This window comes from Aspergillus versicolor (assembly GCF_001890125.1).
Source record: "Aspergillus versicolor CBS 583.65 unplaced genomic scaffold ASPVEscaffold_1, whole genome shotgun sequence".
Classification (NCBI taxonomy): domain Eukaryota; kingdom Fungi; phylum Ascomycota; class Eurotiomycetes; order Eurotiales; family Aspergillaceae; genus Aspergillus; species Aspergillus versicolor.
In genome coordinates this window covers 262,589-288,417 of record NW_024467524.1, presented here as the reverse complement: position 1 = coordinate 288,417, position 25,829 = coordinate 262,589, and the positions used below count along the sequence as shown (strand labels likewise).

At 51.6% G+C, this 25,829-nt stretch overlaps 17 protein-coding genes across 17 annotated transcripts; 12 read left to right on the top strand and 5 right to left on the bottom strand.

The window, feature by feature from the left end:
* Positions 1-256: 256 nt before the first annotated feature.
* Positions 257-1,936, top strand: ASPVEDRAFT_35185 (GIY-YIG nuclease family protein). The gene has a single exon (XM_040810941.1). It carries the CDS (start codon positions 404-406, stop codon positions 1,763-1,765), a length of 1,362 nt encoding a protein of 453 aa, XP_040661642.1. The 5' UTR covers positions 257-403; the 3' UTR covers positions 1,766-1,936.
* ASPVEDRAFT_180954 (CHAT domain-containing protein) lies at positions 1,916-5,929 on the bottom strand (the record flags this gene model as incomplete). The annotated part of the gene is made up of 2 exons (XM_040808868.1): positions 1,916-4,546; positions 4,817-5,929. 2 exons carry the CDS (start codon positions 5,927-5,929, stop codon positions 1,916-1,918), a joined length of 3,744 nt encoding a protein of 1,247 aa, XP_040661641.1.
* A 184-nt stretch (positions 5,930-6,113) lies between these two features.
* Positions 6,114-6,944, top strand: ASPVEDRAFT_77651 (uncharacterized protein; the record flags this gene model as incomplete). Its single annotated transcript, XM_040816422.1, has 1 exon — positions 6,114-6,944. The coding sequence occupies one exon, from the start codon at positions 6,114-6,116 to the stop codon at positions 6,942-6,944; it is 831 nt and encodes a 276-aa protein (XP_040661640.1).
* Positions 6,945-7,706: 762 nt separating this feature from the next.
* ASPVEDRAFT_145412 (retropepsin-like aspartic protease) lies at positions 7,707-8,861 on the top strand. Its single transcript, XM_040808061.1, has one exon. The coding sequence runs from the start codon at positions 8,096-8,098 to the stop codon at positions 8,687-8,689; it is 594 nt and encodes a 197-aa protein (XP_040661639.1). The 5' UTR covers positions 7,707-8,095; the 3' UTR covers positions 8,690-8,861.
* A 283-nt stretch (positions 8,862-9,144) lies between these two features.
* ASPVEDRAFT_66847 (uncharacterized protein) lies at positions 9,145-10,339 on the top strand. Its single transcript, XM_040815913.1, has 3 exons — positions 9,145-9,559; positions 9,626-10,028; positions 10,121-10,339. Exons 1-3 carry the CDS (start codon positions 9,557-9,559, stop codon positions 10,237-10,239), a joined length of 525 nt encoding a protein of 174 aa, XP_040661638.1. The 5' UTR covers positions 9,145-9,556; the 3' UTR covers positions 10,240-10,339.
* An 88-nt stretch (positions 10,340-10,427) lies between these two features.
* On the top strand, positions 10,428-11,111 carry ASPVEDRAFT_206987 (uncharacterized protein). Its single transcript, XM_040809444.1, has one exon. It carries the CDS (start codon positions 10,460-10,462, stop codon positions 10,820-10,822), a length of 363 nt encoding a protein of 120 aa, XP_040661637.1. The 5' UTR covers positions 10,428-10,459; the 3' UTR covers positions 10,823-11,111.
* Positions 10,619-11,696, top strand: ASPVEDRAFT_35181 (retropepsin-like aspartic protease). Its single transcript, XM_040810940.1, has 3 exons — positions 10,619-10,738; positions 10,796-10,884; positions 11,028-11,696. Exon 3 carries the CDS (start codon positions 11,028-11,030, stop codon positions 11,604-11,606), a length of 579 nt encoding a protein of 192 aa, XP_040661636.1. The 5' UTR covers positions 10,619-10,738; positions 10,796-10,884; the 3' UTR covers positions 11,607-11,696.
* Positions 11,697-12,357: 661 nt separating this feature from the next.
* On the top strand, positions 12,358-13,418 carry ASPVEDRAFT_121336 (uncharacterized protein; the record flags this gene model as incomplete). The annotated part of the gene is made up of 4 exons (XM_040805874.1): positions 12,358-12,664; positions 12,720-13,000; positions 13,076-13,317; positions 13,370-13,418. 4 exons carry the CDS (start codon positions 12,358-12,360, stop codon positions 13,416-13,418), a joined length of 879 nt encoding a protein of 292 aa, XP_040661635.1.
* Positions 13,419-15,136: 1,718 nt separating this feature from the next.
* ASPVEDRAFT_22905 (retropepsin-like aspartic protease) lies at positions 15,137-16,087 on the top strand (the record flags this gene model as incomplete). The annotated part of the gene is made up of 1 exon (XM_040809508.1): positions 15,137-16,087. One exon carries the CDS (start codon positions 15,137-15,139, stop codon positions 16,085-16,087), a length of 951 nt encoding a protein of 316 aa, XP_040661634.1.
* A 341-nt stretch (positions 16,088-16,428) lies between these two features.
* ASPVEDRAFT_35177 (uncharacterized protein) lies at positions 16,429-17,599 on the top strand. The gene is made up of 3 exons (XM_040810939.1): positions 16,429-16,852; positions 16,915-17,311; positions 17,373-17,599. Exons 1-3 carry the CDS (start codon positions 16,850-16,852, stop codon positions 17,465-17,467), a joined length of 495 nt encoding a protein of 164 aa, XP_040661633.1. The 5' UTR covers positions 16,429-16,849; the 3' UTR covers positions 17,468-17,599.
* A 445-nt stretch (positions 17,600-18,044) lies between these two features.
* Positions 18,045-18,966, top strand: ASPVEDRAFT_206959 (retropepsin-like aspartic protease). The gene is made up of 3 exons (XM_040809443.1): positions 18,045-18,223; positions 18,320-18,876; positions 18,931-18,966. The coding sequence occupies exons 1-2, from the start codon at positions 18,138-18,140 to the stop codon at positions 18,807-18,809; spliced, it is 576 nt and encodes a 191-aa protein (XP_040661632.1). The 5' UTR covers positions 18,045-18,137; the 3' UTR covers positions 18,810-18,876; positions 18,931-18,966.
* ASPVEDRAFT_206797 (uncharacterized protein) lies at positions 18,762-19,448 on the top strand. The gene is made up of 2 exons (XM_040809441.1): positions 18,762-18,883; positions 18,931-19,448. The coding sequence occupies exons 1-2, from the start codon at positions 18,855-18,857 to the stop codon at positions 19,340-19,342; spliced, it is 441 nt and encodes a 146-aa protein (XP_040661631.1). The 5' UTR covers positions 18,762-18,854; the 3' UTR covers positions 19,343-19,448.
* ASPVEDRAFT_206738 (uncharacterized protein) lies at positions 19,449-20,696 on the top strand. Its single transcript, XM_040809440.1, has 4 exons — positions 19,449-19,834; positions 19,924-20,204; positions 20,252-20,496; positions 20,545-20,696. Exons 1-4 carry the CDS (start codon positions 19,555-19,557, stop codon positions 20,591-20,593), a joined length of 855 nt encoding a protein of 284 aa, XP_040661630.1. The 5' UTR covers positions 19,449-19,554; the 3' UTR covers positions 20,594-20,696.
* A 102-nt stretch (positions 20,697-20,798) lies between these two features.
* On the bottom strand, positions 20,799-21,877 carry ASPVEDRAFT_77644 (uncharacterized protein; the record flags this gene model as incomplete). Its single annotated transcript, XM_040816421.1, has 2 exons — positions 20,799-21,715; positions 21,763-21,877. The coding sequence occupies 2 exons, from the start codon at positions 21,875-21,877 to the stop codon at positions 20,799-20,801; spliced, it is 1,032 nt and encodes a 343-aa protein (XP_040661629.1).
* Positions 21,878-21,959: 82 nt separating this feature from the next.
* ASPVEDRAFT_206852 (uncharacterized protein) lies at positions 21,960-23,465 on the bottom strand. Its single transcript, XM_040809442.1, has 2 exons — positions 23,387-23,465; positions 21,960-23,274 (listed from the first exon to the last, which is right to left on the bottom strand). The coding sequence occupies exon 2, from the start codon at positions 23,180-23,182 to the stop codon at positions 22,091-22,093; it is 1,092 nt and encodes a 363-aa protein (XP_040661628.1). The 5' UTR covers positions 23,183-23,274; positions 23,387-23,465; the 3' UTR covers positions 21,960-22,090.
* On the bottom strand, positions 23,373-24,079 carry ASPVEDRAFT_77642 (uncharacterized protein; the record flags this gene model as incomplete). The annotated part of the gene is made up of 3 exons (XM_040816420.1): positions 23,373-23,609; positions 23,657-23,716; positions 23,780-24,079. 3 exons carry the CDS (start codon positions 24,077-24,079, stop codon positions 23,373-23,375), a joined length of 597 nt encoding a protein of 198 aa, XP_040661627.1.
* A 31-nt stretch (positions 24,080-24,110) lies between these two features.
* Positions 24,111-25,750, bottom strand: ASPVEDRAFT_35173 (NAD(P)/FAD-dependent oxidoreductase). Its single transcript, XM_040810938.1, has 3 exons — positions 24,861-25,750; positions 24,578-24,818; positions 24,111-24,531 (listed from the first exon to the last, which is right to left on the bottom strand). The coding sequence occupies exons 1-3, from the start codon at positions 25,660-25,662 to the stop codon at positions 24,255-24,257; spliced, it is 1,320 nt and encodes a 439-aa protein (XP_040661626.1). The 5' UTR covers positions 25,663-25,750; the 3' UTR covers positions 24,111-24,254.
* Positions 25,751-25,829: the final 79 nt, after the last annotated feature.

Here is a 25,829-nt window from a genome sequence, read left to right as displayed (position 1 = left end):
TCTCCAGTTCCAGGCAGCAAGCACAATCCCTGCTCAGCTGCGCCCAGCCAGCGAAACGAGTTGCATCTTTGCTTTTTCCGTGGCGCGTACAGAAACGTCTGCCCGTTGTAGATTGGTGGTATTATTATAATGGTAGAGGTCAAAAATAATAGCGACAAGTGATACTTTATCAATAGGGTCGCTTATATTGACAATGGCGTACTTCGCGCGGACAGCCTCAGCTCGGGGGCTACAACACTGGCAACGACATCTACTTGCAGGATGACGTCGGCAAGGGTTGAACGGCGGGCATTGAGGCCGCACCATATGACCACTGCGGTGATCTAAAATAAGTAAAACTCCGCAGTACGTGGAATGGAGGCTGCTGTGCCGCTGGAATGCTGGGAATCTGCCTTACTAGATCATGGATTATAAGCGCCCAAATCCGTCACCTCCGCCGCACAGAATCTTGAGAACTATCATCACGCAGACGACTCGTCTTGTTCGCTATCGTACCATGGCAAAAGACGAAGATCCTCAGACTCCTAACCAAGGAACTTTGCGTCCAGGGCATGATGACGACTGCTTCCCAGAGTCGGATTCCCTACGTTCTTCGCTAGGGTCCCCGGCGAGTTCGATATTCAGCGCTAATGAGTCAGTCTCCAGTGAGGATACTGAGCCTGACTGCTGTGCAAATCTGGATAATGAAGGAGACAGCCCAAAAGAGCCGTCCACGCCCGACATCCCATCCATCAAGGGTGAGGATACTGAGGCTGTAGATGGGTGGCTAAAGGAAGAGCTAGATGCCTCAACAGATGCCTCCACAAGAAAATCTACGGGTATCACATGTCTTGGACCGAAGTCGAATTGTTTACCCCGGCCAACAACCACGGTGATCAAGGAGGAGGACGGCCGTATGGCAAAACTAAATCTTCTTGAAACATACAATCAGACCTTCAGAGACCGATCTGAACCGCCTACCTCAAACGACCCGCAAACCACGCGACGACGATCCTTCAGCCTCGTCGTGGATTTTAGATTCGCAGATCATAAACTATATGGAATGGCAAGAACTGCATCGCGAATTATTAAAAGCGACATCGGCGTCAAGCCAGACTATTCAAGAGAAGCGGCCCAAGTTAATACACCGTCACCATCTGGACGACTTGTCCCTCCTCAGGCCTTCCAACCGCATAAAGCAGCACTCTCCAATGTGCCCATCCAGAAAGGGCTACAAGAATGCCTCACTCGCCCGCTGGCACCTAAGGATAGCACACAGACGGGATTCATATACGTCTTTTGGTACCCTGGTGGTTTTGGACACGTGAAGATAGGATACACCAAGGATGTCGAGAAGCGAATGAAAGAGTGGTCGAAACAGTGCGGGAGAAAGCTAGAGAAGTACTTTCCCTCTGAACAAGCAGATATGGAACCTGTGCCTCACCGTCTCCGAGTTGAGCAACTCGTCCACGCCGAGCTGGCGAGATATCGAAAGGAGGAGCCTAGATGTGGGGAGTGCGGGAAGAGGCACATTGAATGGTTTGAAGTCGACGTGAACTTCGCTATATCTGTTGTACAGAAGTGGGTGAAGTGGATGCGAGAACGTCCATACGAGCGGGTTGAACTAGAGGATGGTGGAGTTAAATGGGTGCTCGGGAAGCGGCATATGGATAATATTGCACTACTCAGTACGCCATCACCCACGCCCACAAGTACACCTATGCCTATACATACACCCAAACCTAAGCCAAAACGCTCCTCGGTGCGTCGAAAGTCCGTCCGCTAGCCCCAGCATTTCGCGATTATCAGCGCCAAAAGGCAATGTACATCAGCGAAGGAGGGGACTCTGCAGAGACCCTGTTATATATATGCATATGTATCTAATATCTCTCATTATTTGAAGTTATAGTGCCAATTGGATGTATGAGGCTTTGTGCTACGCCCCCATATGAATAAACGGAGCCCAAGAGAGAACATCATTACCACGCATAACGCCTTTGCTGCTCCGATATCGCTGGAGTGCTTCATGTAGCGCGTACGGGATAACCGCACTCAAGCCGCCTCCAGTACCCGCGGCTGGGATCCGGCGCCCCAGTTCCTCGTAGAATAACCGCGACACTGAAACAGCAGCCCTGTCGCGAATTTCCCAGAGGGTCCCGATAACGTCGGGAAAGCCGATGAGCTGGAATGCGCTTGCTATGTGGATGGCCTCGTCGAGGAGATCATCGGAGGAGTTCTCGGCTGTCGAGCAGGCGGATAGGTACACGAGCTGAGCGTTGTCGTGGCTAATCGTTGCCAGGTCTGTCACGGTTAAGAGGGAATGTGCCTGGGCACTGGTTGCTCCTGCCGGTGGGGAAAGGATGAGAGCGCTCTTTGAAGGGTCCGTTGGATTGGCCTCTGCGTGGCATGAGAAGTGGAGGAGGTGGCTTTTTGGGAGCTCCTGTATGACGTCCTCTCTGGAGGGCCTATGGAGTATCGTATGGGTTGCGATGTTGTCCGAATATTCCATGATTGAGCGTATCTCAGACTCCGTGTCTAGGTCTTGTTGGCCTGCCTTGGTAGGTGCGGGCACTAGAAGCATATTCAGATCCTGGCCCGCGCGACGATGGCCTGGTCTGACCCGTGAGAACCTTAGGATCTCTAGAGTTGGGGTATAGCTGGAGATGGCATAGTCGATCAAAGCCGTGCCATTCCCGTCACCGGCCGCGTGGATGGGGAAAAGGCCCATATATCCACTTGCTACCCACCAGATGCGGGGAAGAGCAGTGCCAGAGTTATAGTCATGCGTGGAGAGTCCGAGAGTAGTGAGAACTGGTAGAGCAGCTGTATCCCAAAGCCAACGGAGGATGTTCTGGAGGTCCTCATTGCGCTGTCTCCTGGTGCTAGGTCCACCCTTTGAAAGCTGGGTTTTCCCGGCCACCTTGGGTACGTGGGATTTCATGTCCTGGAAGCGAAGTGAATCTAGCTGAATACTGGTAACACCTGTGCTGTTGATTATTAGAGCGTCGCTCCGATACTTCGTGACATTGAATGCCACTATCGGGCCGGCTGTGCCAAGAGAGACATACTCCCCAGGAGACAGTCGGCTCAGGAAGCTTTCGAATCCCGGTACCGCCCGAATTCGGCTTTCCAGGTCCTCGAGTGCCCTGAGATTGGTTGTACGCTCCGGGCCAGCAGCACTACGTACTCGTGGCTTTGGGCGGACTTTTCGCGGGGAGAGGGGATGGTCCGTTTCCGTTGCCCTTGAGAGCGACGAAGTGGTGGAAAGGAGGATTTGCCGACGAAGCCCAATGTACTCTGCATAGAGGTCTGACTGTGACTCCTCAAGGGCGGAAATTTCGGCCTTAAGATCAATGGTTAATCCAGCTATCACTCCCCTCCCGGCCTCCAGTATCTGCAGTGCCCTTGCCGGCGACCCGCCCACGTGAAGAACAGCCGACGCGGCGAGAGATGTGAAATGTGAGATATTCTTCAGCAGGTGTTGCTGATCAGCTCGGCTTAGCCAGCGGGGGACCAGGAGTGGGAACAGCTTGACAACATCTGCCGCCACAGAGGTTGCGGCACTCCATTCTCCATGGGTGACGCAGCAGTGAAAGGCACTTTGCCCGGCTTTGATACGGTCCAAGGGAGGGGAGTTTTCATGGCCGAGGGCTTCCGTAAATAGAACTACTGGATTGGGCCCCGTTTCAAGGGGATGGTCTTTGGTATCAGAATTCTCCTGCAAGAGCATACCGGTCAAATTCAGGTACATTGCGCGATTTGGATGGCTTTCCCCGGCCGCATCGAGTGTCTGCCACGCTAGATTCGTAGCCTGGGAAAGGTCCTCTGGGTTTTTATTATACCGGAAAAGATCTGCCAGCGTGGAAGCGGTGTTATAGAGGGCGATGCTGTAGTCTGGGTCCTGCTCAGGAAGGATGCGCAGGACTTCGCGCTGTACATCGACGACTGCTTTCAGATCATCATACAGACCCGCGACGCCAAATCGCGCCTTTAGATGCAGCCCAAGGCTGTTTAGAATGCTAGCCTTTGATATGTCCCTGTCGGTGTAAATCTCCGATGCTTGGGTCGCGGCATCGATGGCCTCCATTAACGTCGACATATCGTCGGTTCGTTCGAACAGATATCCAAGCTGATCGCTCAGTGATTTCAGACACACTACAAGCCCAAATCGATTATCATCCGGCATGTCATCCATGGTTCCTCGCATTAGCTGTATTGACTCCTCTAGATCGACAAGGGCGCCCAATTGTTCATATCGGTGGCTAAGCTGGACACTTAGGCTATATGACATCTCGGCCCGGTCAAGGGGACCGACGGAACGGATCGAAAGGGCATCCTGGATGATTTGAATGGCCTGTTCCAAGTCCGGGAGTGACCCTTCAACGCGGTATCGTGTTTCAAGCGCGTGGCTCAAGAACCAGAGGCAATATGGCGCCTGAGGATGCTCCGACGGAACAGAATTGAACGCCTTCTCAGCGAGTTCGATTGCATGTTGGAGGTCGTCCTGCCGTTTGGTCAGAATGTAGCGCTCCTTTAACCGGCGACTGATGGTGCATAGCTGGAGAGGCTGGGAGAAGCCAGGAGGCACATCGATCGTCATCGCCTCCTCGATCAGTTCATCTGCAACTTGGATGTGCTCCATCAGTCCTGATTTAAGGTACTTGGAGTATTGAAAGTCGCTAATATCGAGGAGGAGATCAATTCGGCGGGTGTCATCCTGGGCAAGGCCCTGTAATGCCTCTGTTCCTAGCAAAATGGCACGGTCCAGGTCCTCTGTCTTGGACAAGTACTCAAAGCGGCGGTTGAGAGCCAGCGCCATGTGCCACTTAAATCCCACGGCGTCTGGATGGTTCTGTTTTGAGGCATCGATAGTCTGTTGCGCGAGTTCGATAGAGCTATCCAAGTCGTGCATCTCGCCGGTGAAATCAAACTTGCGCCCATATAGGACGCCGAGCTGGTCCCAGTGCACGAGCAAGCGAGGATCATCCATGGATATGGCTGAAATAGCTGTCTTCTCCGACGTAATTGCTTCGTCTAGATCTTCTATATCTCCGAGTCGAATGAAGCGGTCCTCCAGGAGAAGGCTGACGTTATGAAGGATCTCCGACCATCGCGCATGGCCGGGGATAAGATTGGCAGCCTCGATTCCATGATAAATAGCATCATCAATATCTTGAACATTATGACTGACTGTGTACCTCCGCCCGAGGGCATTGCTGAGATTTTTGAGATACAGAGAGCGTTCGGCAGGATTGCAGCTACTCTCCTCTGTTGAATCGGCAGCAGTGGTCAAGTCGACCGTCTGCTGAGCACAATGAACAGCCTTGTTAATGTCATCTGGACGCCCCAGCCTTTCGAACCATCGCTCATAACAAATACCCAAGTTTCCGAGGAACATGGTTAAATTCTCGTCTTCTGGGTCCGTCATCTCCACGGCCTCTTGTGCCATTCGCGTTGCAGCCTCCAGATCCTCTGCGTTTCTGGTCTTCGTGTAGCGGTAACCATAGATGAGACCCAGAGTGTTTTTGCACTCTGCCTGGAAAGCAGTATCTGAGGCGGCGAGTTCAAGGCCATGGATGGCCGCAGCAACGGCGCGTTCCAGATCATTGGCATCCTGACTCCATTCAAACCGGTCACCGAGAAAGGTAGCAAGGTTATTGAGCACTATGGCCTGTTGTGAGGGGTTACCTATTGTCTGCGATGATTCCTCGACAAGCTCAATTGCCTCTGAAATATAACCAATGCGACGGCATGCCTCATACCGCTCTCGAAGACGGCTCCCGAGGTCGTTCAGGTAAATGGCCCGCTCATGGAGCCGTGCATTTGCCAGCGCCTGCCGGGCGACGTTGATCGACTCATCGAGATACTCTACCTCCCCGGTTTCCCGATAGCTTTCCAGTAATGCGCGACCCTCACGGCCAAGATGCGCGGCAGTGGGTGAGTGGTCCATCGTGGAATTATAAAACGAAGCGCTCTGGGTTGGAGGCAGATGGAGGGCCCAGGTGGCCACGCAATAGGTATTGGGGGCCAGCACGCGCTAGCTAACTGAATCAGTTGCGAGTCGTACTTTTGACCCTGGCCTGGCCTGCCCCTCACCGTTTGTGCTTCTCTACCCGGCTCATCGTCGCGCAAACATGTCGCCGCAGACGGTTCTTGGTCTGTCGTCGTTCGCTCGAGAGGACATCCAACTGGCCAGCTTGATCCCCGACATCAGAGATATCGATCTTGACTCGTTAGAAAGTGTCCTGCCCCTCCAAAACGATGATTTCACCGTCCGGGACGTCGACGACTTTACCAGCTTTTTCAATGGACATTCGGACAACAATTTCCAAGGATTCCTAGCCCAGGTTGCGAGATGGACCACACAGCGAACAAAAGATGCAAACATAACCCTAACGGCACACAAGGGCCGCGTCTACACCCTGAGAAAGCCCAACCTGTGGTTCCGCCGACTCTGCGAGAGAGAAGAGGTCCGAGAATGGCTGCAGGAGCAGATTGAAGACGGCAATGATACTGCTTATTTTGTTGTTGGGCTGCATACCCTCTTTGATGCTGCTACATCGGAGGGACTGGCGCTCGCATCTGAGAACCGGGGTGACATTTCTGCCCCTATATCGGATTCCAATTTACCCCTTGTCGCCGGCAGCGGCGCTGGACAAGTGGGCTTTGTGGCAGGCCTCGAACGCTCCGGAAGCACAACTCGCAGTTGCACGCTGCCGGGGGAGCAGGTATTTGCTGTTAGGTTGAAGAGGGTAATCCTGCGCACCTGGCGGACGCAGGATGTTGACAAGGTGCAGCTGGAGCAGCATAGTTATTGGGTGATGGCGTCGGATAACCGAGCTGCGGATGAAGGCGATTCTGAGGTGCTGGAAGCATTTTTGGAGGATGATTCATTGGAGGAGGGCGGACTTGCAAGCGAGATAGAGGATATTGCTGATCGATATTACTTTGTTGTTCTGAATTAGTCCGAATAGGGAATGGAGGTATATCAGCAAGCTGTTATAGTTCATGCGTAATAGACATGCGGGTGGCCTGAGTATTGCAAGAATTGTTATTGTGGAATCGATCAATCTATACGACCGGCCATGATCAATCAGCTTTAGAGGCAGATATTGAGGAAGCTCTACACTTTAAGCCATCCAAGCGCATTCAGCACCAGGTAGAACACACACACACACACACACACACACACACACACACACACACACAGAGCCCCGTCCACGCTGCGCCTCGCCAGGGCCAACCTGCCAAATTGTTCGGTGTCGTGGCCAGTCTTGAGTGGTAATTTTGACTAGCTTTTAGGTGGTGACACCCATAGGATCACTGGGGAAACCCCGGAAGTTGCCCGGAGAAAGGAGCATAGTTTCCGAAGCTGGGCAGTCTGGCCGTGTTGAGAATGCCAGTTATCGCCGAAAACGTCCGTGCTGAGGACCTCACATCTGCTGGTGGCAGATCCCTTTTTCCTCTCTGGATCTGGAACTTGGACGGAACAAGGGCTGTGTTTAGCTTTACATGATGGGAACTGGTCACGCAGCCCGGGCGCAATAATGAATTAACACTCGTATTTAGTTTGACGGCCAGAATAATGCAAAGGAGCTACAAGTAATATTCATCAGTCTCGGCTCAACGCTGAATTGTGGTGTCGTTAAACAGCGTTTGGTTCCCTTTTGTGGCTATGCTGTGAGGCTGCGGCCGGGCAGCCATCGTATCGTTAGTCTCGCAAGATAAAAGGGCACAAGAAGGGCAACAAGCTATCAGCCCGGCCTATGCCTTGCACTAGCCGCATCATTGCCTATAGCCCTGTTCGTCACTCGCCGTTCGACGTAGTGCCGGAGAGTTCGTGGGCCACCCTCCTTCCGTTACGATCCTTCTACGAGCTGTCGTCTCTCTAGCCATCCTTAAACTACACTATCCTCTTCGGCGACACCTCAGGTGCCGCTTCCAGCTATACCTTCACTGTCCACCGCTGCCCGTCTGAAGCATTGTTCAGCACATCGTCCCTCCACCGATATCCTCCGTTTAAGACCGTCCTACGTTTCCCAGCATACTCCCTGTGACTAGTCCCAGCCCCAACGCACCCTTGTTCTACCAAAGTATCAATACCACCAAACCCGTCATGAAGCCCTGGCGTCCCTGGGTCCGTAAAAAGATTAAAGCCGGGGTCGACCCAGAGCCTGGTACCGATTCAGCGAAACGATTTCCCCCCGATGAGCCAGACGACCGCGGCGACAGGGCAGCGCGGGTCTGGGCAGTGCTTTCGAGACTATTCGAGCTCGCGATCAAACCGCGGCGGCGAAACGGTAAGGGGAAGGGAAAGGATATAACCGCGGGGCTCGATGTTGTGATGCGGCTTGAGGGAGACGAGCCCGCCCAGCAACGGCTGGCGACGGTGACCCTCGACACCCAGTGCGACCGGATGAATCTGATGAGTTTGCGTGTTTGGAGGAGGCTGAACGAGGGCCGTGGTGCGTTGGACCGCGTCGACGACGTCGCTGTGCGCACCCTGGGGTCAGAGAGGATCGGGATTCTAGGCATTGTTCGAGGAGTCGAATGGCGCTTCAGGGGGGGGTCGAAGACTTACAAATCCGACTTCTATGTAGCCGACATAGGTGGGTTTGACGTCTTGGTAGGGAGTGAGACCATCCTCAGGTATGATTTGCTGAGGCCCGGCAGCGACCTTGAGCGTTACTTCAATGAAAATGAACGCTGAAATGCAGAACTGCGCTTCATGAGAGCATGAGCAGACCAGATATTTGACATTTGCATGGCAGGAGTTGGGGGCTCTTTAATTTGATTTGATTTGTTGTGTTTTGCGTATCAGAAAAGCCTCAGTGCTCATACGTCGGACTGGGTTGGCATACTGTACTATAGAAATAATAGCCACCTTGAGAAACAGTTCATGGCCCAGTTGGGATCTTCCTTGTCATAACTTACCCCGCCTCTAATGCCGTGATCTACAGGGATGTGATATCGCGAGGATACGACCAGGGCGCGTAGTTGTGTGTTGCTATTCGCTGCCAATGGATGACTCGTTGAGACACTTCACCCCCCGTGGGTGTGCCAGGAAACCCAAGTCTTATGAGAGATGCAAATACTGCATAATGACGGGAACTTCAGCCGGCAATTTATCAGCATGGTCAACCAATATCTGTGGCCTGCAGACTGTTCTCCTCACTGACAGCCTTCCGCTTGAGGTAGAATCCCTGGCCTTCGACTCTGTGAAATGCAAGTGTTCGATTATTGCAGGGATTCTATGATGCCAACGAGGGCCCTTATATTCGATCTGGGTTACTACCCGAGATATGATCCAATCTGAAGCAAACAAACCATCATGATACCACCAACCTGCATATGCTACCTATCCTCCATGAACATTCCGGACTGACCGTCAGTGTCAATGAGGCTCAACAAGATATCCATACCCAACGCTGCATCTGGTCGCAGATATGAAAGCACCGGGGTCGCGTCGTCGTCCATGGCAAAAGAAACGGCATAGTGAAACTGTGATACAGGAGACTCATCAAACCACAAGCCTCAGAACATCTACGAGTTTTACTGCCGTCAAAAGATATACAAGATGGTACGTTGCCACACTACCCCCGCAAAGTTCGATGGACGTGCCATTAACCCTAAATCTATGATCCAGGGATCCAACGACGCGGAAATCACTGTCAGCAACTACACCGGTCAAGGAGGGCACATAACCCTGAGGGCTGCAATCGAAGAGACCCTCGGCGACAACGCAATCTCGGGGAGCCTCTTCAGCCGGATACGGGGTATGCTGGAGGTCACACCACGCGACCTGAATGTGACCAAGACCCTGGCAAGCTCCAACGGTATCCCTTATACCGCGCGACGCAAGGTGTGCCTGTTCACGAAGGCCCCTGGAGGATGGCGATCAGAGAATCTTGACTTCTACATTATTGAGGCTCAGGAGAAGAATATCATCGGCCGATATGACATTGTTCTGGGGAAGGCCTCGGCGGATAAGCTCTGCCTGAATGATACGTCCAAGCATGTGGCTCCAACCTATCTTGATAAGGGGAATGGTTAGTACATATCCATGGTTTTTGCTGTCTCGCTCCTTGACCTTTTTTGGAGGCCTATAGATCAGAGACGCTAATACGTGGTTGCCATTTAGATCCCAAGAAATTCGACAAGGAATCGGAGGAGAAAGGCAAAGCAGGGCGGGAGAAGGCTCTACAGGCCGAGGCTGAATCCGAGAGGATCAAGAAGGAGCGAAACGCAAATCAGAAATAGTCTACAACAACCAACTGATATGATGCTGGGATCTGGTCAAGTCTTTGTAAAGCCAGAGTACTCGTAGAGTGCGCGGAATCTGACAGCAGTACAAGCCATGTCCAAACACAAAACGCAATGACGTAGACCATGCCGGTGGTGTACGATGTAACCAGAATAGCGCTGACTCGTGCTCAGTAGTCCAGTCTGCCTCGGGCAAGGCTGCATTCTCCAAGCCGCGATGGTTGGCCCAGCTGCATCCGAGGCGGGCGATTTCCATCGCTTGCCTCTCGCGGGCGCAGCCTTTCGCTTCATCCCTTGCATGTTTGTCCTTTTCATGTGGCTTGGCCGCATGGACATGTGCCAATCAACAAGGAATCGTTTGTCCCTCTCACATCACCGGACAGCCACTACGTTTCGCTGCCACGTCAGCTCAGCCCGACCCTATTTACGGGAACCGCCTCTGCCCAGACGAAGAGCCGCAAACTGTCTATTGTTGGAAGCCGCATACGTTCCGTGGGTGAGCTTTGTTATTTCGATCCAGCGACTTCATGCTAATCAGTATGACATTGCGAAGGGTTATAAACCGGCGCAGCCTCGATAGCTAGCCTGAGAGCCACATACGAGCCTTGGATGGATATATTAATATAAGGATACGTTGCTGAGGTAGTTAATAGTTTCTCTACAACCCTATCTATCTTTCTGCCCTCCTCCAACACCAAAGTGCAAAAGAAAACATGAACACAAAATACCTCGCGCCATCCGAACCAGCAAATCTGACGTGTGGTTTCTTTCGACCTCAATTACAGATGCGAGATATACTCTATCGGATATTGTCCTGCTGCGACAGGAGGGCCAATGCCCGGCTGAAACCACAGCATCCTGATACAGATCCTCCGCCGAAATTCCACTTCGACCGCCTAGGATCGGAGATCGAGAACGATGCCGGGGATAATAACAGGAAATTGAGTCCGGGGCGCCGACACAGAATTAAAGGGTTCGCATCGGAGCCGTATAAGGTTCCTTCTGAACAGGTCTCGTCAGACAAACGAATCTTGGATATTGAATTGGGGAGACATCAGGACGAGAAGGTCCTTTATCGCCGCTTACTGCTGGATCATCAAGGCGATCTAAACGCTGTATCAGACGAAGTTGCGCGCCTCTTGGGCATACCGTTCATGGCATATAACGGTCCACCGGTACGCTTGCCCAACGGGTCTTTGGCAAACCCACAGGGCAGAATAGAAGTTGAATGGAGCATATATAAAGGTAGCAATCACTACAGGACGGAAGTACTGGTTATCGAGAACAACTCCTTTGATATGGTGTTAGGGGCGTCTTCAATTCGGGATCACGGGCTTTGGGAGCAGACTGCAGTATCCTCATAGGTAAAGTAACATGGAAACATATCGGGGACTATCTAGATTCAAGCGGGTATAGGAGGTTGGACTTGTATGTTACATAGCGAAGTGGCGGAGAATGATCTGTGGAGTTTGGGTGAAATAATCCCAGCGAATGTATCGACTCGTGAGATTAACAAGATACCATTCAAAAACCCAATGTCCTCTTTAAAAACCCACAAAATAGTCATTCAATAACGAATGGCGTTCGATAGGCCGCAGAACCACATGCATTAGACCGAAAGAGGATATGTAGAGGCAGTGGGAAACGCAGATTCTGCCTTGAGTAGACCAAGAACAGCTCTCGATGCAGTACAAGAAGCCAGAATGACAGGATGACCCTGCTCGGCCGCTGTATGTATGACTCGTATGCCTGCGGAGCCTATAGGCACTGGTTCAACGGACAGGCGTGGAGCCCAGGTCACTCGGGTATATATGCATGTGCATGCAGGATGGCAGTACACCGTGTCGTACGCATGCTTATTCTGAGTGGATGTGGCCAGAACGCCTCCGCAGAATTTGCTTGAGGCTTGAGGCTCAAGTACGACCCTTGTATGCCTTGCGAGAGACCTGCTAACCCCAAGGTATTAAATGTGATGGCGATAATAGTATAAGCATGAGTGCGAGAACAGCGACCTCAACACTTACACACAAACTGTCACTATCTTTATCCCGCTGGATAGAGCCCTAAGACGTGCCGAACGAGAAAGCCTGCGAAGGACGTCGTTGGTTTGAACAGATGGGGACCGCGGTATCACCAGCAGAAGATGGAGGCTACGACGAGCTAGCTTCTCTGATGGTTAGAGATAAGGGCCTGTCGACCTTTCGCTCATACATGAAGCTCAATACGCAGAACCTGCTCATCCTCCAGGCCGAGATTACACTTACAGAGAAGGAACTCAGAAAGATTATGCAGGAGGATCAAGACTCGGGTAACTTCCACCGCGAGAAGTACAGAGCCTGCGTGTCGTATATGAAGGAAGGCTTTGAATCATCGGCGCAGTGGGAGAAGTGGATGGTCCTGAGAGATCTATTGGAAAAATACAGTAAGCAAGTTTCCATCTGGTGAATGTACAGATTGCCTTGCTCATGCTTCAACAGACACCGCATTGGCGCAACACAGACAACTACTCCAGTATAAGCAGCCGCATAGAAATGACCTGCGGTTGCTTAAACAGTGGCTGGAAAACTATACCCAGTTCTACGGCACTGCCGAGTATGACCAATGGTTCGGCACGGAAGAGCACGAACGGGACCTTATCGCACTGTCTGCGCGATACCAGAACGTCGATCCACTGACGAGGTGGGTGTTCGGGGTCTGTATCCCGTTCTGGCACGGCCACGTATCCATGCAATATAACAAAATCTTCAAGTCTGCTCAGGTTTGTGCTCTCTCTTTATCAACTTGGATTCCCTTCGGCACTGGATATGCGGCTGATCCGAAGCCATGGGTATAGCCCAAGGCAGACATTGAGACAGGGACAGTCTATTATAGAGACGAGAAGATCATCCGTGGAACGAGAATAGCAAGCACATTGATATCCTCTATTATCCCGGCCAGTTCGATGATAGTACTATACTTTGTTGACAATCTGATTATCCGGCTGGCCATCATCATTATATATAATGTTGCGTTTTCAATCTTCATCGGCTTGTTGGCGAGGGCTAGACGAGTTGAAGTATTTGCGACTTCTACAGCGTGAGTCAACGACAAGCACTCTTAGTCCAAGCTAACATAGTTTATCGCATAGCTTTGCCGCCGTCCAGGTTGCGTTCATCACCAATTTCCCGCAGGCCTGAGCGGGAGCTAAGTTTTAGGGGCTATAGTGTGGGTTTAAATACGGATGTGTTAAATTGGAGATGGATATCCGCTACATGAACTGTCCTACAAGCTATACTAGCTCGTCTACGTGTGGCCTGGTTTAGGAATGCGGAGCGGGGGCCCAGGTTGTTGGCTTAGACCAGCGGCAGTTACCGATGTAATCGGCAAGGCTATGATATGAGGAATGGCAGCAAAGGCTGTTATTGATATGCGGGATATTTTAGGCCCCTGGAAAGGTCTTTTTGGGAACGCCTTATCTCTGGCCGGGGCTGGCGCAAAGAAAGTGACTGTGCTGTAGAGAAACCCATGTCATGGGCCAAGAAAGCAAAAAGCCGGGGTGGTTCGGGGCGATCTTGTTCGTGCTGTTACGTGGATCGATCAGGGTGTAATTATGGGCCCTCGTGCCGTGTATGGTAAGAAACAGAAACTAAAACATATCTCGGTACGCTCAGATCCATCACTCGCCGTCTATCAGCGGGAGACTGCGCCAACCAATGTCGAAGACATGCTTGAATCAGCCTGACACCCGGCTTTCACCAGAGACTATTCCCTGTAATTCTTTCCGTGCGCGTACGCGTACGCAGCAGCAGCGGCGTACCCCTGCCAAGTCTTCCATTGATGGCATTCTGCATCGTCACAGATCCCTTGGACAGTTTTTCAAGTCGTACTTGTAGGTGAAGAACATCCTTATTTGATTATTATTTGTAGCTAATAAATGATAAGCTGATGTTAAGAATATTGGACTGAGAAGTTATCATCTGCGGACGCTGCTGGGTTATTGTTCCAGACAGCCACAACACAAGATTTCTTTCTCTTTGGCATTGCTTATTATATACTCGTATTTAGCTTCAGCAAGCCCAGTAGAATCCAAATGCAGTCTAGTATAGCCCCAACAAGGCCCAGGCTGGCACAACATTTGGTAACCATCTTTGAAGGGTAACGGTATTATTTATGGGTTGTTGCCTGATGGTGCGATTTAGTGCGAACATGATCGCCCACTTACCGGTACATCACTTCATGACAGCCTGACGAGTCTCGATCTGGCTTGTCCCTTGCACTCGGCCACTGCTCTTAGCCTGTAAAACCAGACTTTGTCCATTGTTACTGGTGAAGAAATCACTGTCAGCTACTGGTGGACAGGGGGGAACTTCCGGGGTCTCGTGTTGACGTAGGGCGCCTCGTTCTGTGGCGTAGGTATCGTGGATCGTTTCCCGCCAGGGACAGTCAAACACACTCCACCGGCGATTATAATAGGCGAGCTCATTGTTCCCAGTTCTCACCAGGAACGGGGAACATTGTATTCTCTTCCGGCAATATACCACGGGTGGGTGTAAATAAGTGTGAAGGCTCGGCTGTGGCGTGCAGTTCCCTTTGATCACCCTCTTTCCACGCACCTCCTCTCATCTCACTGACCATGCAAAGCTCGTGTTCTTTTTCACAATAAGCTGCTTATGCTTAGACCCACCCTCTGTGTCGCTTTTCTCTCTTATTTTCTACAGACTTCGAAAACGTACTTGTTTCTCATAGACCCGGGCCACGCCCGACACTCTGCAACCCGCCTGCTACCCACTGTCTATCTCCTGCACTTGCCTACACAGCCCCTACTGCTATAAGCCCACGTATACCTCCGTCTCTGCGGCGTTCCAGCCTCAGCATCTCTTATCCAAACCGGGCGCGGTACCGTCATCATAGCACCATGAGAAATGGCCGGATATTTCGATCTCGAAACGGACAGGGGCAAGGACGAAGCGATCCAGGATCTCGTACCGATCTGGGGAACCCCCCAAGTTCTGATGTCATACCGCCAGATAGGTCAGTATCGCGCTGGAAATCTTTTTTGAGGAAGGTCGTACCTAGGAAATTGGCTCGCCCGTTTCGTAACGTCCCTTGGAGCCATCATGGGGAAACTCCGGAGGTGGATTCTGCAGAAGCCAGCCAGCTGCCTCCGCCATCGCTCACTACACGACGACGTCATGTCAGCTCCCGGGCGTCGCCTGGCAATAGGACGCTCTCTTCTGATATGGGACGGATATCCCCCGAATCCAACGCACCCCGAATACCTCAATCACCACCCGGGGAGCCGAATTTGCCTCCCGAGCCGACCTCCCTGACGGGCGATGCAAGCCTCGCCGTATCGCCGCGAAGGCAGGCTATCTATATCGACGGCGAAACAACACCTCAATCACCACCCACGCTGTTTCGCCAGGTGAGCGCCCCGCAGAATATAGTGGTCGGACTTCCTGGAGACGATCCGAGCCGGAAACGCCAAATGGCAGCGTCGCTGGACACGCAGTGCAGGGGCCTTAATCTTATGAGTTCCGAGGCATGGGACCGATTGAACGAAGACGGCCGCGGGGTTCTAGAGTCCGCTGGCGACGCCTTTGTGCGCAATCTGGGCCCGCACAAGCTCCGGGTTCATGGGGTGGTTCGCGGGCTCGAGTGGCATTTCAAGAACGGGTACCGCACGTACACGGACGACTTTCATGTCTTTGACATGCGGGACTTTGATGTCTTGATTGGAAGTCAGAGCATCTATCGGTATCGGATTTTGGAACCTGGGCCTGACCTTAGGCGTCACATGGAGAGAGATGCGGCAGATGAAGGGGGCGGCGGTATATATATTGAGGTGAATTCACCAGAGCATTAGCGGAGCGGGCGTTTATAGGAATAATTGCATCTGCAGACGGACGATGTCTTGCTTATATTTGGGGGCAATGTATTTACTTCTTTTGGATTTCTTTGTTACAGGGACTTAATTATTAATGGCTTCATGCTGGTAATAACCCGCGGGAGGCGCATGGGATACGAATCACGAGCATTTAATTCTCTGCCGCTCATTGCTACTGACAGACATGATGGCAAGGCGACGTAACATTGGTCCGCAGATGCCCCGTGGGATGCCGGGGTTCGCCGGACTAGTAAGATTATCAGGCGCCTTCAAAAGCAATAGAGACGGCTCACCAGCGCTCCCATTACGTGGTCGACCAGGCCCGTGGGTGCAGATCCAGACCAACTCCCTGTGATAAACCACCACGATAGCTACTCCAACGGGCAAAATTATTTGCTTCCAATCCGACGACACGCACATATTCCACCATCGCAAGGGTCTCGGCTGAATGCACCACCCTTGCAATGGCAGGCATCACATCGGCTCCGTCTATTCGACCTGCCTGACTCCGCCGGATGCCGCCCAATGCGAAGCAAACATATCACTGTCTGTCTGCAACCGTCTACCCTCCATGAAAAGCGAACGGCAGACCGCATATTGCGATGCGGCTCAAAGGACAGAGATGGATACCCAACACGGCGCCTGGGTCCAGATATGAAAGCAGGCGCTATGTCCCGCTGTTTGTGTGGAGATGAGTATAGACACGCATGATTACTAGAAGTGTTTTTGAGGCAGATCAATATGGTGAGTTGCCACCCTTCTAAGACCTGGCTGAATAGGAATAACCCCAGGCTTTACAAATCCAGGAAGGAACCACCACAGTCATCACGGTCAGCAACCACACCGGAGTGGGAAGAAACGAGACATTCAACGCCGTCATCGACAAAACAATCTCTGCGAACGCGATCTCCCAAAAACGCCTTAATGACCTATGTGAGAAACTGCAGGTGACACCAAGTGAGCTGGGCAGGGACAAAACGTTCGTGGACTCCTACGGTGTTGTGTACACTGCACGTAGCAAGGTGCGTCTGCTGGCCAGACCACGGGGCGGAAGACATACTTCCGTCTTCGACTTCTACGTTGTAGATACGGGCCGGTATGATGTTCTGCTTGCGAGAGGGTGGATGGATAAATTCCCTACGAAGCATCCGGGGGAGCACATCGCGGCGCCGACGGAGCTTATAAATAACGGTCCTGCTCAAGGTGGGTGAACTTTCCATTGCATCGTGGTGTTGTTACGGAGCTGATATATGTCCATTTTCAGCAAAGGCAGAGGAGGAATTAAAGAAGCATCTGGAGGAAGCTGCAAAGGCGCAGGCTGCATTTGACAAGCGCAGGAAGGAGCAACAAGCAAAGTAGAAGCAGGATTGTATACTCGGTGCTATTCATGCTGTGTATCGAGATTTAAGGAGTATCTACTGTTTCAGAATTCTCCAGGGAACATTGCATTTCGTACATATCTCAACCAGATTTTCTCCAAGTCGCTATCACGAGCCAGAGCTAGGCGGCAAGTCTCCTGCTCCTTGCGCTGTCCTGACAGATAGTTGTGTGACGAGGAGTCAGCGCTCGTTTCCCAGCATGTGGGAGGTTGATCACACGGCTTAACATGGTCTCACTCTGACGGTCTCAGTGAGGCTCCATTGGCCACGAACCCCCTTGCAAGGGTGAGCCTGCAGCTAGTCGATCTCTATCACACGTCAGCAGGCTCGTGCGGCGGCTGTGCCCCCCCTCAAGGAATCCTTTGCCAAGGCCGCACATAAAGAAACAAAACAAGCTGGTATCCATCGTTCAAAATTGATGGAGAAGCCCCGAGCAAATACCAATCAAAGGCTGATAACGAAAGGAAAGGCTGTGATGGCATGTTGACGGTAAGGCCTCGATTACTGGGAGCCTCATTGTAGCCTTGATTAGATCTTACTAAAAAGAAGAGGTAAGTTCAGTCCGTTCCATATCCTTATACACTTATACCGTCACGATATGCGTCTGAAAAAAGAGCACTGACTTGTTATTTCTTCTCCGTGCATTCCAGATGTTTTTCGAGTCGTGGAAACAAAACGGAGCCAGCAGCCTAATATCCTGGTGCGACTCCCGCGACACGCCGCTGTTCAGAAAGAGGTATTCTAGTGAGAGATATCCTGGTGAACCTCGTCCTTCGAAAGGCCCTTTCCTCGGGTTTAACTCACGGCGCACGAGTACCAATACCAGCGCCAGCACACAGACAACGAGATGGTCGCGAGGCCACGCCACTACCTTCGAGGGCGCCCATCAGCGATATAGCAACGCGCCGCAACCATGCGATATAGCTTCCGTGCATATTCCGCAAAGCGCCTTCACCTACGATATAATACTGTTCGCACTGCCGCATGAGAAGCCCGTTTACCGCCGCTTGTTGCTGGACTTCCACGGCAATTTGGATGCAGTATCGGATGATATCGCGCAACTCCTGAACTTGCCAATAACACCCTATTACGACGAAGTGCGCCTGCCCAACGGCTCTGTTGCGAAGCCTACGGGAGTGACAGAGGTCAAATGGCAGATATACGGCGGCCGGCATCGGCATACGGCCAAGCTTTTTGTTATCCCGAATAGCCCTTTCGATATGGTCCTGGGGGTATCTTCAATTCGGCGATGTAAGCTTTGGAAAGACGATCGCGATATACGGACAGGACTCAAGTATAATACGAACAAGCGGCTTGTCTAGATGGATTTTGGGTGTATATAACGTTGGGCTTTTCATGTTGAAAGAATGATACGGTTTTGTCAATTCTGTGCCCTGCACGAATTAGCTATACCCGCTGTAGAACGTGGACTAATTTTCGTAGATTATTTGCTACATCAGCCTGCATACTATACATCAGAAAGAACGGCCATTGCTACGTGAACGAAGACACCCAAGACGTGACAGTCGCCTCGATCACGAACCTGCAGCAGGCGTATTCCAGCGGCAGAACAGAAACCCCGATGTATGCCTTACACAGCAAAGGCAGCCTCGACACTGCTCGGGCAGCAACTGCCATGATAGTGCTATCCCACGTCAGTACCGGGCGCACGGGAATACGGGTCTTCTCCAAAGGGCTATCAGATAGCCTATCAAGCATACTGTGTGGATGCGGTGCTGCAGGTGGCCCGGGTTACTGGGGCATTCGTGCCAACACATGCATGACACTACGAACTGTATACATGAGTAGTGTATGGCAGTGGTGCGGGGCTGAGGCTCTAGCCTGTATGCCTTGAGAAATGCCTATAGTCGGACTTGGTGGTATCAATTTAATCAAGCTTGATTCGTATACACGTACTTCTCTATATACGCACGCTCGTATCTTCAGAAATCACGTCCAATCCACTGAACACCCCATACCAACCCCAACAGGGAGCACCTAGCAATAGGTATCCTGCTGACTGTGCTGTTATTCCACGAATTGGCGGCTAAACGATCGAAAACGGAGATGGCAGGCTATGACAAAGTAGCATCTCTGATGACAGGGGACAAGGGGCTGTCAATATTTCGCTCGTTCAAGAAACTGAATACAACGAACCTGCTTTACCTGCAGGCAGAGATCACACTCAAAGAGAAGGAGCTGAAGGGAATTATACAGGAGGACCAGGACTCGCAGGATCCCTATCGTGAGAAATTCTCAGGCTCTGTATTGTATTTGAAAGGGGTCGGTGAGCCTTCAGAGCAGTGGGAGAAGTGGCTGGAGCTTAGGGAGTTGTTGGAGAAATATAGTGAGTTCTCCTATTATTCCAATTCCCATCCGTCCGTGCAATCGTTCGCGTATCTCCACTGTGGTATAAATCAATGTGCTTATCCTCAGACACTGCATTGGCACAGCATGGCCAGCTCCTTCGGTATAAAGCGCCGCATCAGCGAGATCTGAACATATTTAGTCAGTGGCTGAAGCATTATACCAAGTTCTGGACGGTTGATGAGATTATGCAATGGTATGGTTCAGAGGAGAAGGTAAAAGACCTGATCACGCTGGCTGGGAGATATGAGAATGTCGATCTGTTGACGCGATGGATGTACCGAGTTTTCATCCCATTCTGGCACAAGCATGGATCTACTTGGTGTCGCAGACTGACCAGATCTGAAAAGGTTTGTAGTGCGTTTCTGAAACTGAACGTGTGTTGACAGTGGTATAGTCCATGGTGGCGGATGTCGAGACAGGGACAGTCTATTACAGCGATGAGAAGATCATTCGTGCGACGAGAATAACAAGCACATTGGTGTCGTCCCTGATTCCGGCGACCTCGATGCTGGCCCTATTCTTCGTCAATAACCTCAAAGTTCGCCTGGCGATCATATTCATATACAATGTGGCGTTTTCAATGATGATTGGCCTTCTGGCAAAGACCAGGCGGGTTGAAGTGTTTGCGGCTTCTTCAGCGTGAGTTAGGTCCTCTATTTGACTTCATAAGCTGACAGTTTTGGATAGCTTTGCAGCTGTGCAAGTGGCGTTTATTACTAACCTTCCTGGGAACTGAGTGCAGTTACGTCTTCAGATGTGCGATGTGGGTGGACATTCGAGCATCCCAAGGTGGAGAATATATCAAATGAGATATGCATGTACAGCCTGTACAGTCTTGCAATCTATACCAAGCATGTGCATATTAGCATTATTGTAACTCAGTTCACGCCCCTCAGCTTAGGCCCTTCGGCATACTCCACTGAGCTGAACATATTTGGATATCAAGACTGTATCGAATCTAGATCTAAACCGAACATCTCATGAATCTCAGGATTGCCACAAATGGCAATGTCATAATACAAGTGCGTAATATCACTAGGATCCTCCGGCATCCCACCCGCCTCCAGGATCAGCCTCACCATTCCAGCATGCCCAGTCCTCACGGCCACCCATAACGGCCACATACCACGCATCGTTGGACTAAGATCGACGCCTTTCTCGATAAACAGACGCGCCATGTCAACGTTGCGATTGGAAATCGCCCACCATATTGGTGGCTCATCGGCTTCCGGATCTTCAACCTCCGCTCCATGTGATAGCAGAACCTTTACCGTTTCAATATCGTTTACGAAGGCCGCGTAGGAGACGGGGCTTAGTGAACCTTCGGTGTCTTCCAGCAATGCATCCAGCCGGATATTCAGATCTGCGCCACGGGCGAGGAGGAACGCGACGACGTCGGCCTTGGAATATCGTAGCGCTTCTGCAAGCAGGCTTCTCCCCTCGATCTTCGTGTTCATGGTTATGTACCCCCCCTCGAGAAGGAACTCTAGCACAGGGATATACCCGGCCATCATTATATATTTATGGAAGCAGTCCTGCGGGTCGACACCCGTCTTCAGAGCGATGTTTAGACAGTCCACGTACTCCAGTAAAACTGCGATACACATGCAGTTGCGAAGATCTTCGCCCAACACGTCTTCCATAGTACCATTACCCACTTCCACCTGATTTCGATAGGGCTTTGCTGCGTATGTTGTGGGTATCCAGCCTGAGGACGTGGTGCTTTCCCGTGCGGCATACCGGTAATCCACCGCCAGCCGCTCCAGTGCGAATTGCCCAAGTGGATAACAGACTTCTAGAAGCGTCGATGCGGTGTGGGTCTGGATCAGGAGCTGCTGGAGGGAGTCATACCACCGGCCTTTTTTGTTAGTTGGTGTGACTTTCACCTTGGCGAGTGAGACTCACGGCAGACGCACATGGCGTTGATTATTGGCTGCCAGGTTGATTCGGTTAGTTCAGACGGGGATAACTGTTCCAGAATCAGATACTGGATATCGAACGGGAGAGCGGTGGATGCCATTGCCTTTGCGAGTGTGTTGAGGGGTGAGGCTGGAAAGGAGGTCAGATTCTCCCCTGCTCGATACGAGGTTCGTATTTAGAGCTTAGTACGTCCGGGGTGGCTTGGTAATCGCACTTTCAGTTTACAACTAAAGTTCGATATAATACATGATGGCCACGTGGATTGTCAATTTAAGACAATGCAACTGCTCCATGCGATATAGCAATTGAATAATCACACCCCGAGCTGTTCAAGCGGCCGTAATACCTTCCACAGTAATTGCCTTTCAAGCCCATTACCACCCTCGTTAGAAGATCCAGCATCCGCACGGGAGTCACTTTGCATCCCCTCTAGACAGTCAACCACAACCTGCAGGTATGTCTCCCCAGTAGCGGCCGGAAGTGTCTGCTTGGCTACTTTCAGCAGATGAACATCTTCCCTCTGCTTGACATCAGGACCGACTATCCTCCACATCCCAATCTCCAACAACACCACACCGAGACTGTAAATGTCGTCAGAGGGTCGATATTCCCTCGGGTTCGCGGTCCACAGGTCCGGGTGTCTGTATACATGCGTTTCCACCACCGGTTCCGAGTACGACCCGGACCCTTGAGCATTGACTCCATCCCGCACTGGATGATCGTTCTCGACTGGCTGCTCATCTAAAAGCGAGTGCAAGAGCCCACGTAGGAAGGGCTCGTCCATGTGTAGATTTCCGCTCTCGTCATAGAAGAACATTATCTGGTGACCCCCGAACGATCGATGGAGCCATTGGGCACATTGAAGGTTATAAACCACCTGTGCCACTGCGCGAGCGAGGCGGATCCTTGCGTTCAATGACGGCCTGCTCTTGCCTATCCAATACTCCTGTTCCATGATCTTTCGTAGGGAGAAAGGTGGTATTGTAGGGTCAACCCATGGAGGTACCTCGGATGCGAAGGCAAGAATTTCGGTTTCGGTGCCGTCGTGTAGGGCCCTAAAGGTGAACCAGCCTAGGCACTTGGGAATGCGGCAGGTTGTGTCTCCATCCCTGAGAAGTTGACTTGCCTTGCTGAGGAGGGCGACTACCTGGTTACGACGGCGGAGCTCAGCGTCTGAGGGTTTAGATCCTTCCAACGCAGATAATTGGCACTCTATGAGGATAGTATAGGATGTTTCATCAGGAGAAGTATAGCGCGCAGTAGTACAAGAGCCAGAGAATGGATTGTCGTCATCGAAATCGACCTCATCGGGTAGTCCAGTAAATTGCGCACTCGAGAGCTTCAAGTCTCTTATCGGTGCATCTTCTCGTAGTACTGGGTAAGTTATTTGGTTCATGTTTTCCATATTGATCGGGTTATTGCTTTATACAGAGTGATACGGGTTGAAGGCCTTATATATCATATTTTACCTCTGTAGCCTTATCTTGGCGCTTCTGCCTGCTGGTTGTCAATATGATCTTCAGTTCCTAGTGCTTACATTGTCATGACGAGCTTTTTTCCCGACATAAAGTCTGTGCACTGCGCTGGGATGGAAGCTAAGAATACTGACAATGTAGTGTTTTTAGGGCTGGCTTGAGTGGATTCGTAGTCGTGCCAAAGATGTTGTTGATGGACTCGACCATCAGGTGGCCCTGCGACACGTTGGTCTTGACGTAGATGATCCCGCCCGCGGCCAGGATGCCTTTTGTGATTGATGGGTTCTCGGAGGAGATATTTCGGATCCAGGATACAAGTCCCGCGGTAGCGTGGACACCTTCAACCTCGTATAGATCCTAATGCTATGTTAACATTGAGTTCACACGATCATATTCGAGCTCACCTTCAGAGACACCGGTAGTCCGTGCAAGACCCCAGCAGTCTTCCCACTTTGTTCCATGTACTAATCAAGGAGTCTTGCCTGCTTAAATGCCTGCTCATAAAGTATCGCCGCACGACAGTTAACAGTCTGCTGTGCAATCGACGCCCACTTGCAATACGCCTCCGTCACCGCTACTGCAGTATACTGCTTCTTCGCAATGCGTTCTAGCAGGACTGCTGCGTGACCAATATCCGTTATCTCAATATCTAACGGTGTCAGGATACCACAGTTCAGGACTTCTTGGTCTGCGGGCAGCAGTCTCCTAGCACCCCGTTCAGGGTGTAGTGGTAATCGGTGGGGAAGGGGGATGCTCTCGTCGCGTCGACGACGTTTCTCAGCAGCGGCTTGCTGCCAGTTGGGAATTTGGAATGGTGGACTGGACATTTTGTTCAATACTTCTTGTGGTTCTGTCGGTGCTGGGACTATTAATACCTTTGATATTGGCCGCGGCGCAACGGACGGGCAAGTGGAACCGTTCTCTTACACTAGACATTATGTGCTGCAACGAGTCCTTACATATCAAATTGCAAAACATATCGCTTTGTTCAGAATTTCGCTACTAAAGCTTTGCTACAACCTTCGCATCCAGCATATCCTTCATTTCCGACCTGGGCCACTCCGGATTAAGAGACGAATCCAGCTGCTCGGCTGTGCGGTCCCAAGCCCACTTTTGTGTGAGATGTGAATCAAGTTCCCCCACTAGCATCTGCGCAATGTATTTCCCGATGATGGGGAAGAATTTGAAGCCGTGGAAGGAGCCACATGTCGCCACATACAGGCCTTTTGCAGCGGAGTGCGGGGAGATGATGAAGTCTCCGGTTGGGGTGAATGCGTCCCTGAAGAATTAGCTATGGAATCCTAGATAGGAGGGGTTTGATTTACCAGCAGACTCGGAATTTGTCGAAGCTCCAGGAGGCGGTTTGGGAGCCGTAGAACATGCGCGCGGAGTAGCGGACGTCGTCTTGCAGTTTCTTGGACACGTTCCACTGAGAGTAATCTTGGTCTGTTGGCGGTGCTGATACGAATCGTCCGGGGAGGACTTCTTGTGTGTTGCTGAAGATCGTCGCTCCCCACCACTTCAGCTGCTTCTCTGGCGTTGGGGGAAGAGTACCCAGGAAGGGACCTGACTTGTTAGCTTGGTTATGCATAAGGGCGTAAGGCGTACCTTTATCAGCGGCATAGCCCTGGAAGCCAACCGGCATCTTCGCAAACTTGTCATACGACGTCTCGTCCAGCGTCACCATCCCCGTCGTGATTCCTCCAGCAACAATCCTGGGTCCAGCCCTAAGATCCTCCTTCCCAGTAGCGGCAGCGCTATACTCCAGCAACTTCGCCGTAAAGGCACCGGTAGACAAAACAACCTTGGAAGCCTTAATTTCCTCCCCCGTCGCAGTCTTGACTCCAATACACTCATCCCCATTAAACAGCAGAGTCCTGACATCGGCCTGCACATACTTGACACCCAGCCTAATGACCTCCCTCGTAACAGCCCTCAACGCATCCCCAGCAGCCCCCCACCCACTCGTCTTATTCACAAGCACCTCCCTCGCATCCGTATAATCCGCCTTATCAAACAACCCACCATACATCTTCCTCGCCTCCTCCAGCGGATACGCCGCAATCTCCGCCTTGCGCCCTAGCTTCTTGTAGTTATTCACCACATCCTGCCCGTACTCATCCCGACAAACCCAGTACACCCCCGTCTCGTGGAAATACGGCTTCCACAGCGGGTCGTTGTTGAATATATCCTGTGCTTCGAGGGCTAGCCTGCAGTAGTCGATGTCGGCGTAGTCGGCGCGTACGACCTTGTTCCAGTCCCAGGATGCGGCGACGCGGGTTTCGGCGTCGAAGGCGTCACGGTCGACGAGTGTTATGGAGGCGTTGGGGTTGGATTTGATGAGGTAGTAGGCTGTCGAGACGCCGAAGACCCCGGCGCCTAGGATGAGGTATGATGGACCCTTACTCATTGTGATTGTATTTTGATAAATGAGAGAAGAACGTGAGCAGGAAAATATCAGGTAGGAGGTTTTTTATAATGTGGGATGGTGGGATGTGAGGGGAAGGTCTGGTTGCCCGCCGGGAACCAAAGAGCTCCAGTAACTCCAAGTATACTGCTGGAACAACTCCAATTGGC

Bases quoted from the DNA above. Each gene is read 5' to 3' on its own strand.
- ASPVEDRAFT_35185 (XM_040810941.1), top strand. From the start codon at position 404: ATGGATTATAAGCGCCCAAATCCGTCACCTCCGCCGCACAGAATCTTG.
- ASPVEDRAFT_145412 (XM_040808061.1), top strand. From the start codon at position 8,096: ATGAAGCCCTGGCGTCCCTGGGTCCGTAAAAAGATTAAAGCCGGGGTC.
- ASPVEDRAFT_66847 (XM_040815913.1), top strand. The intron at 10,029-10,120 runs GTTAGTACATAT...GTTGCCATTTAG, and splicing joins CTATCTTGATAAGGGGAATG to ATCCCAAGAAATTCGACAAG.
- ASPVEDRAFT_206987 (XM_040809444.1), top strand. From the start codon at position 10,460: ATGGTTGGCCCAGCTGCATCCGAGGCGGGCGATTTCCATCGCTTGCCT.
- ASPVEDRAFT_35181 (XM_040810940.1), top strand. From the start codon at position 11,028: ATGCGAGATATACTCTATCGGATATTGTCCTGCTGCGACAGGAGGGCC.
- ASPVEDRAFT_35177 (XM_040810939.1), top strand. The intron at 17,312-17,372 runs GTGGGTGAACTT...GTCCATTTTCAG, and splicing joins AAATAACGGTCCTGCTCAAG to CAAAGGCAGAGGAGGAATTA.
- ASPVEDRAFT_206959 (XM_040809443.1), top strand. From the start codon at position 18,138: ATGTTTTTCGAGTCGTGGAAACAAAACGGAGCCAGCAGCCTAATATCC. The intron at 18,224-18,319 runs GTATTCTAGTGA...TACCAGCGCCAG, and splicing joins ACGCCGCTGTTCAGAAAGAG to CACACAGACAACGAGATGGT.
- ASPVEDRAFT_206797 (XM_040809441.1), top strand. From the start codon at position 18,855: ATGATACGGTTTTGTCAATTCTGTGCCCT. The intron at 18,884-18,930 runs GCACGAATTAGC...TAATTTTCGTAG, and splicing joins TTTTGTCAATTCTGTGCCCT to ATTATTTGCTACATCAGCCT.
- ASPVEDRAFT_206738 (XM_040809440.1), top strand. From the start codon at position 19,555: ATGGCAGGCTATGACAAAGTAGCATCTCTGATGACAGGGGACAAGGGG. The intron at 19,835-19,923 runs GTGAGTTCTCCT...GCTTATCCTCAG, and splicing joins GGAGTTGTTGGAGAAATATA to ACACTGCATTGGCACAGCAT. The intron at 20,205-20,251 runs GTTTGTAGTGCG...ACAGTGGTATAG, and splicing joins GACTGACCAGATCTGAAAAG to TCCATGGTGGCGGATGTCGA.
- ASPVEDRAFT_206852 (XM_040809442.1), bottom strand. From the start codon at position 23,182: ATGGAAAACATGAACCAAATAACTTACCCAGTACTACGAGAAGATGCA.
- ASPVEDRAFT_35173 (XM_040810938.1), bottom strand. From the start codon at position 25,662: ATGAGTAAGGGTCCATCATACCTCATCCTAGGCGCCGGGGTCTTCGGC. The intron at 24,819-24,860 runs GTACGCCTTACG...CTAACAAGTCAG, and splicing joins GGGCTATGCCGCTGATAAAG to GTCCCTTCCTGGGTACTCTT. The intron at 24,532-24,577 runs GTAAATCAAACC...CTAATTCTTCAG, and splicing joins GACAAATTCCGAGTCTGCTG to GGACGCATTCACCCCAACCG.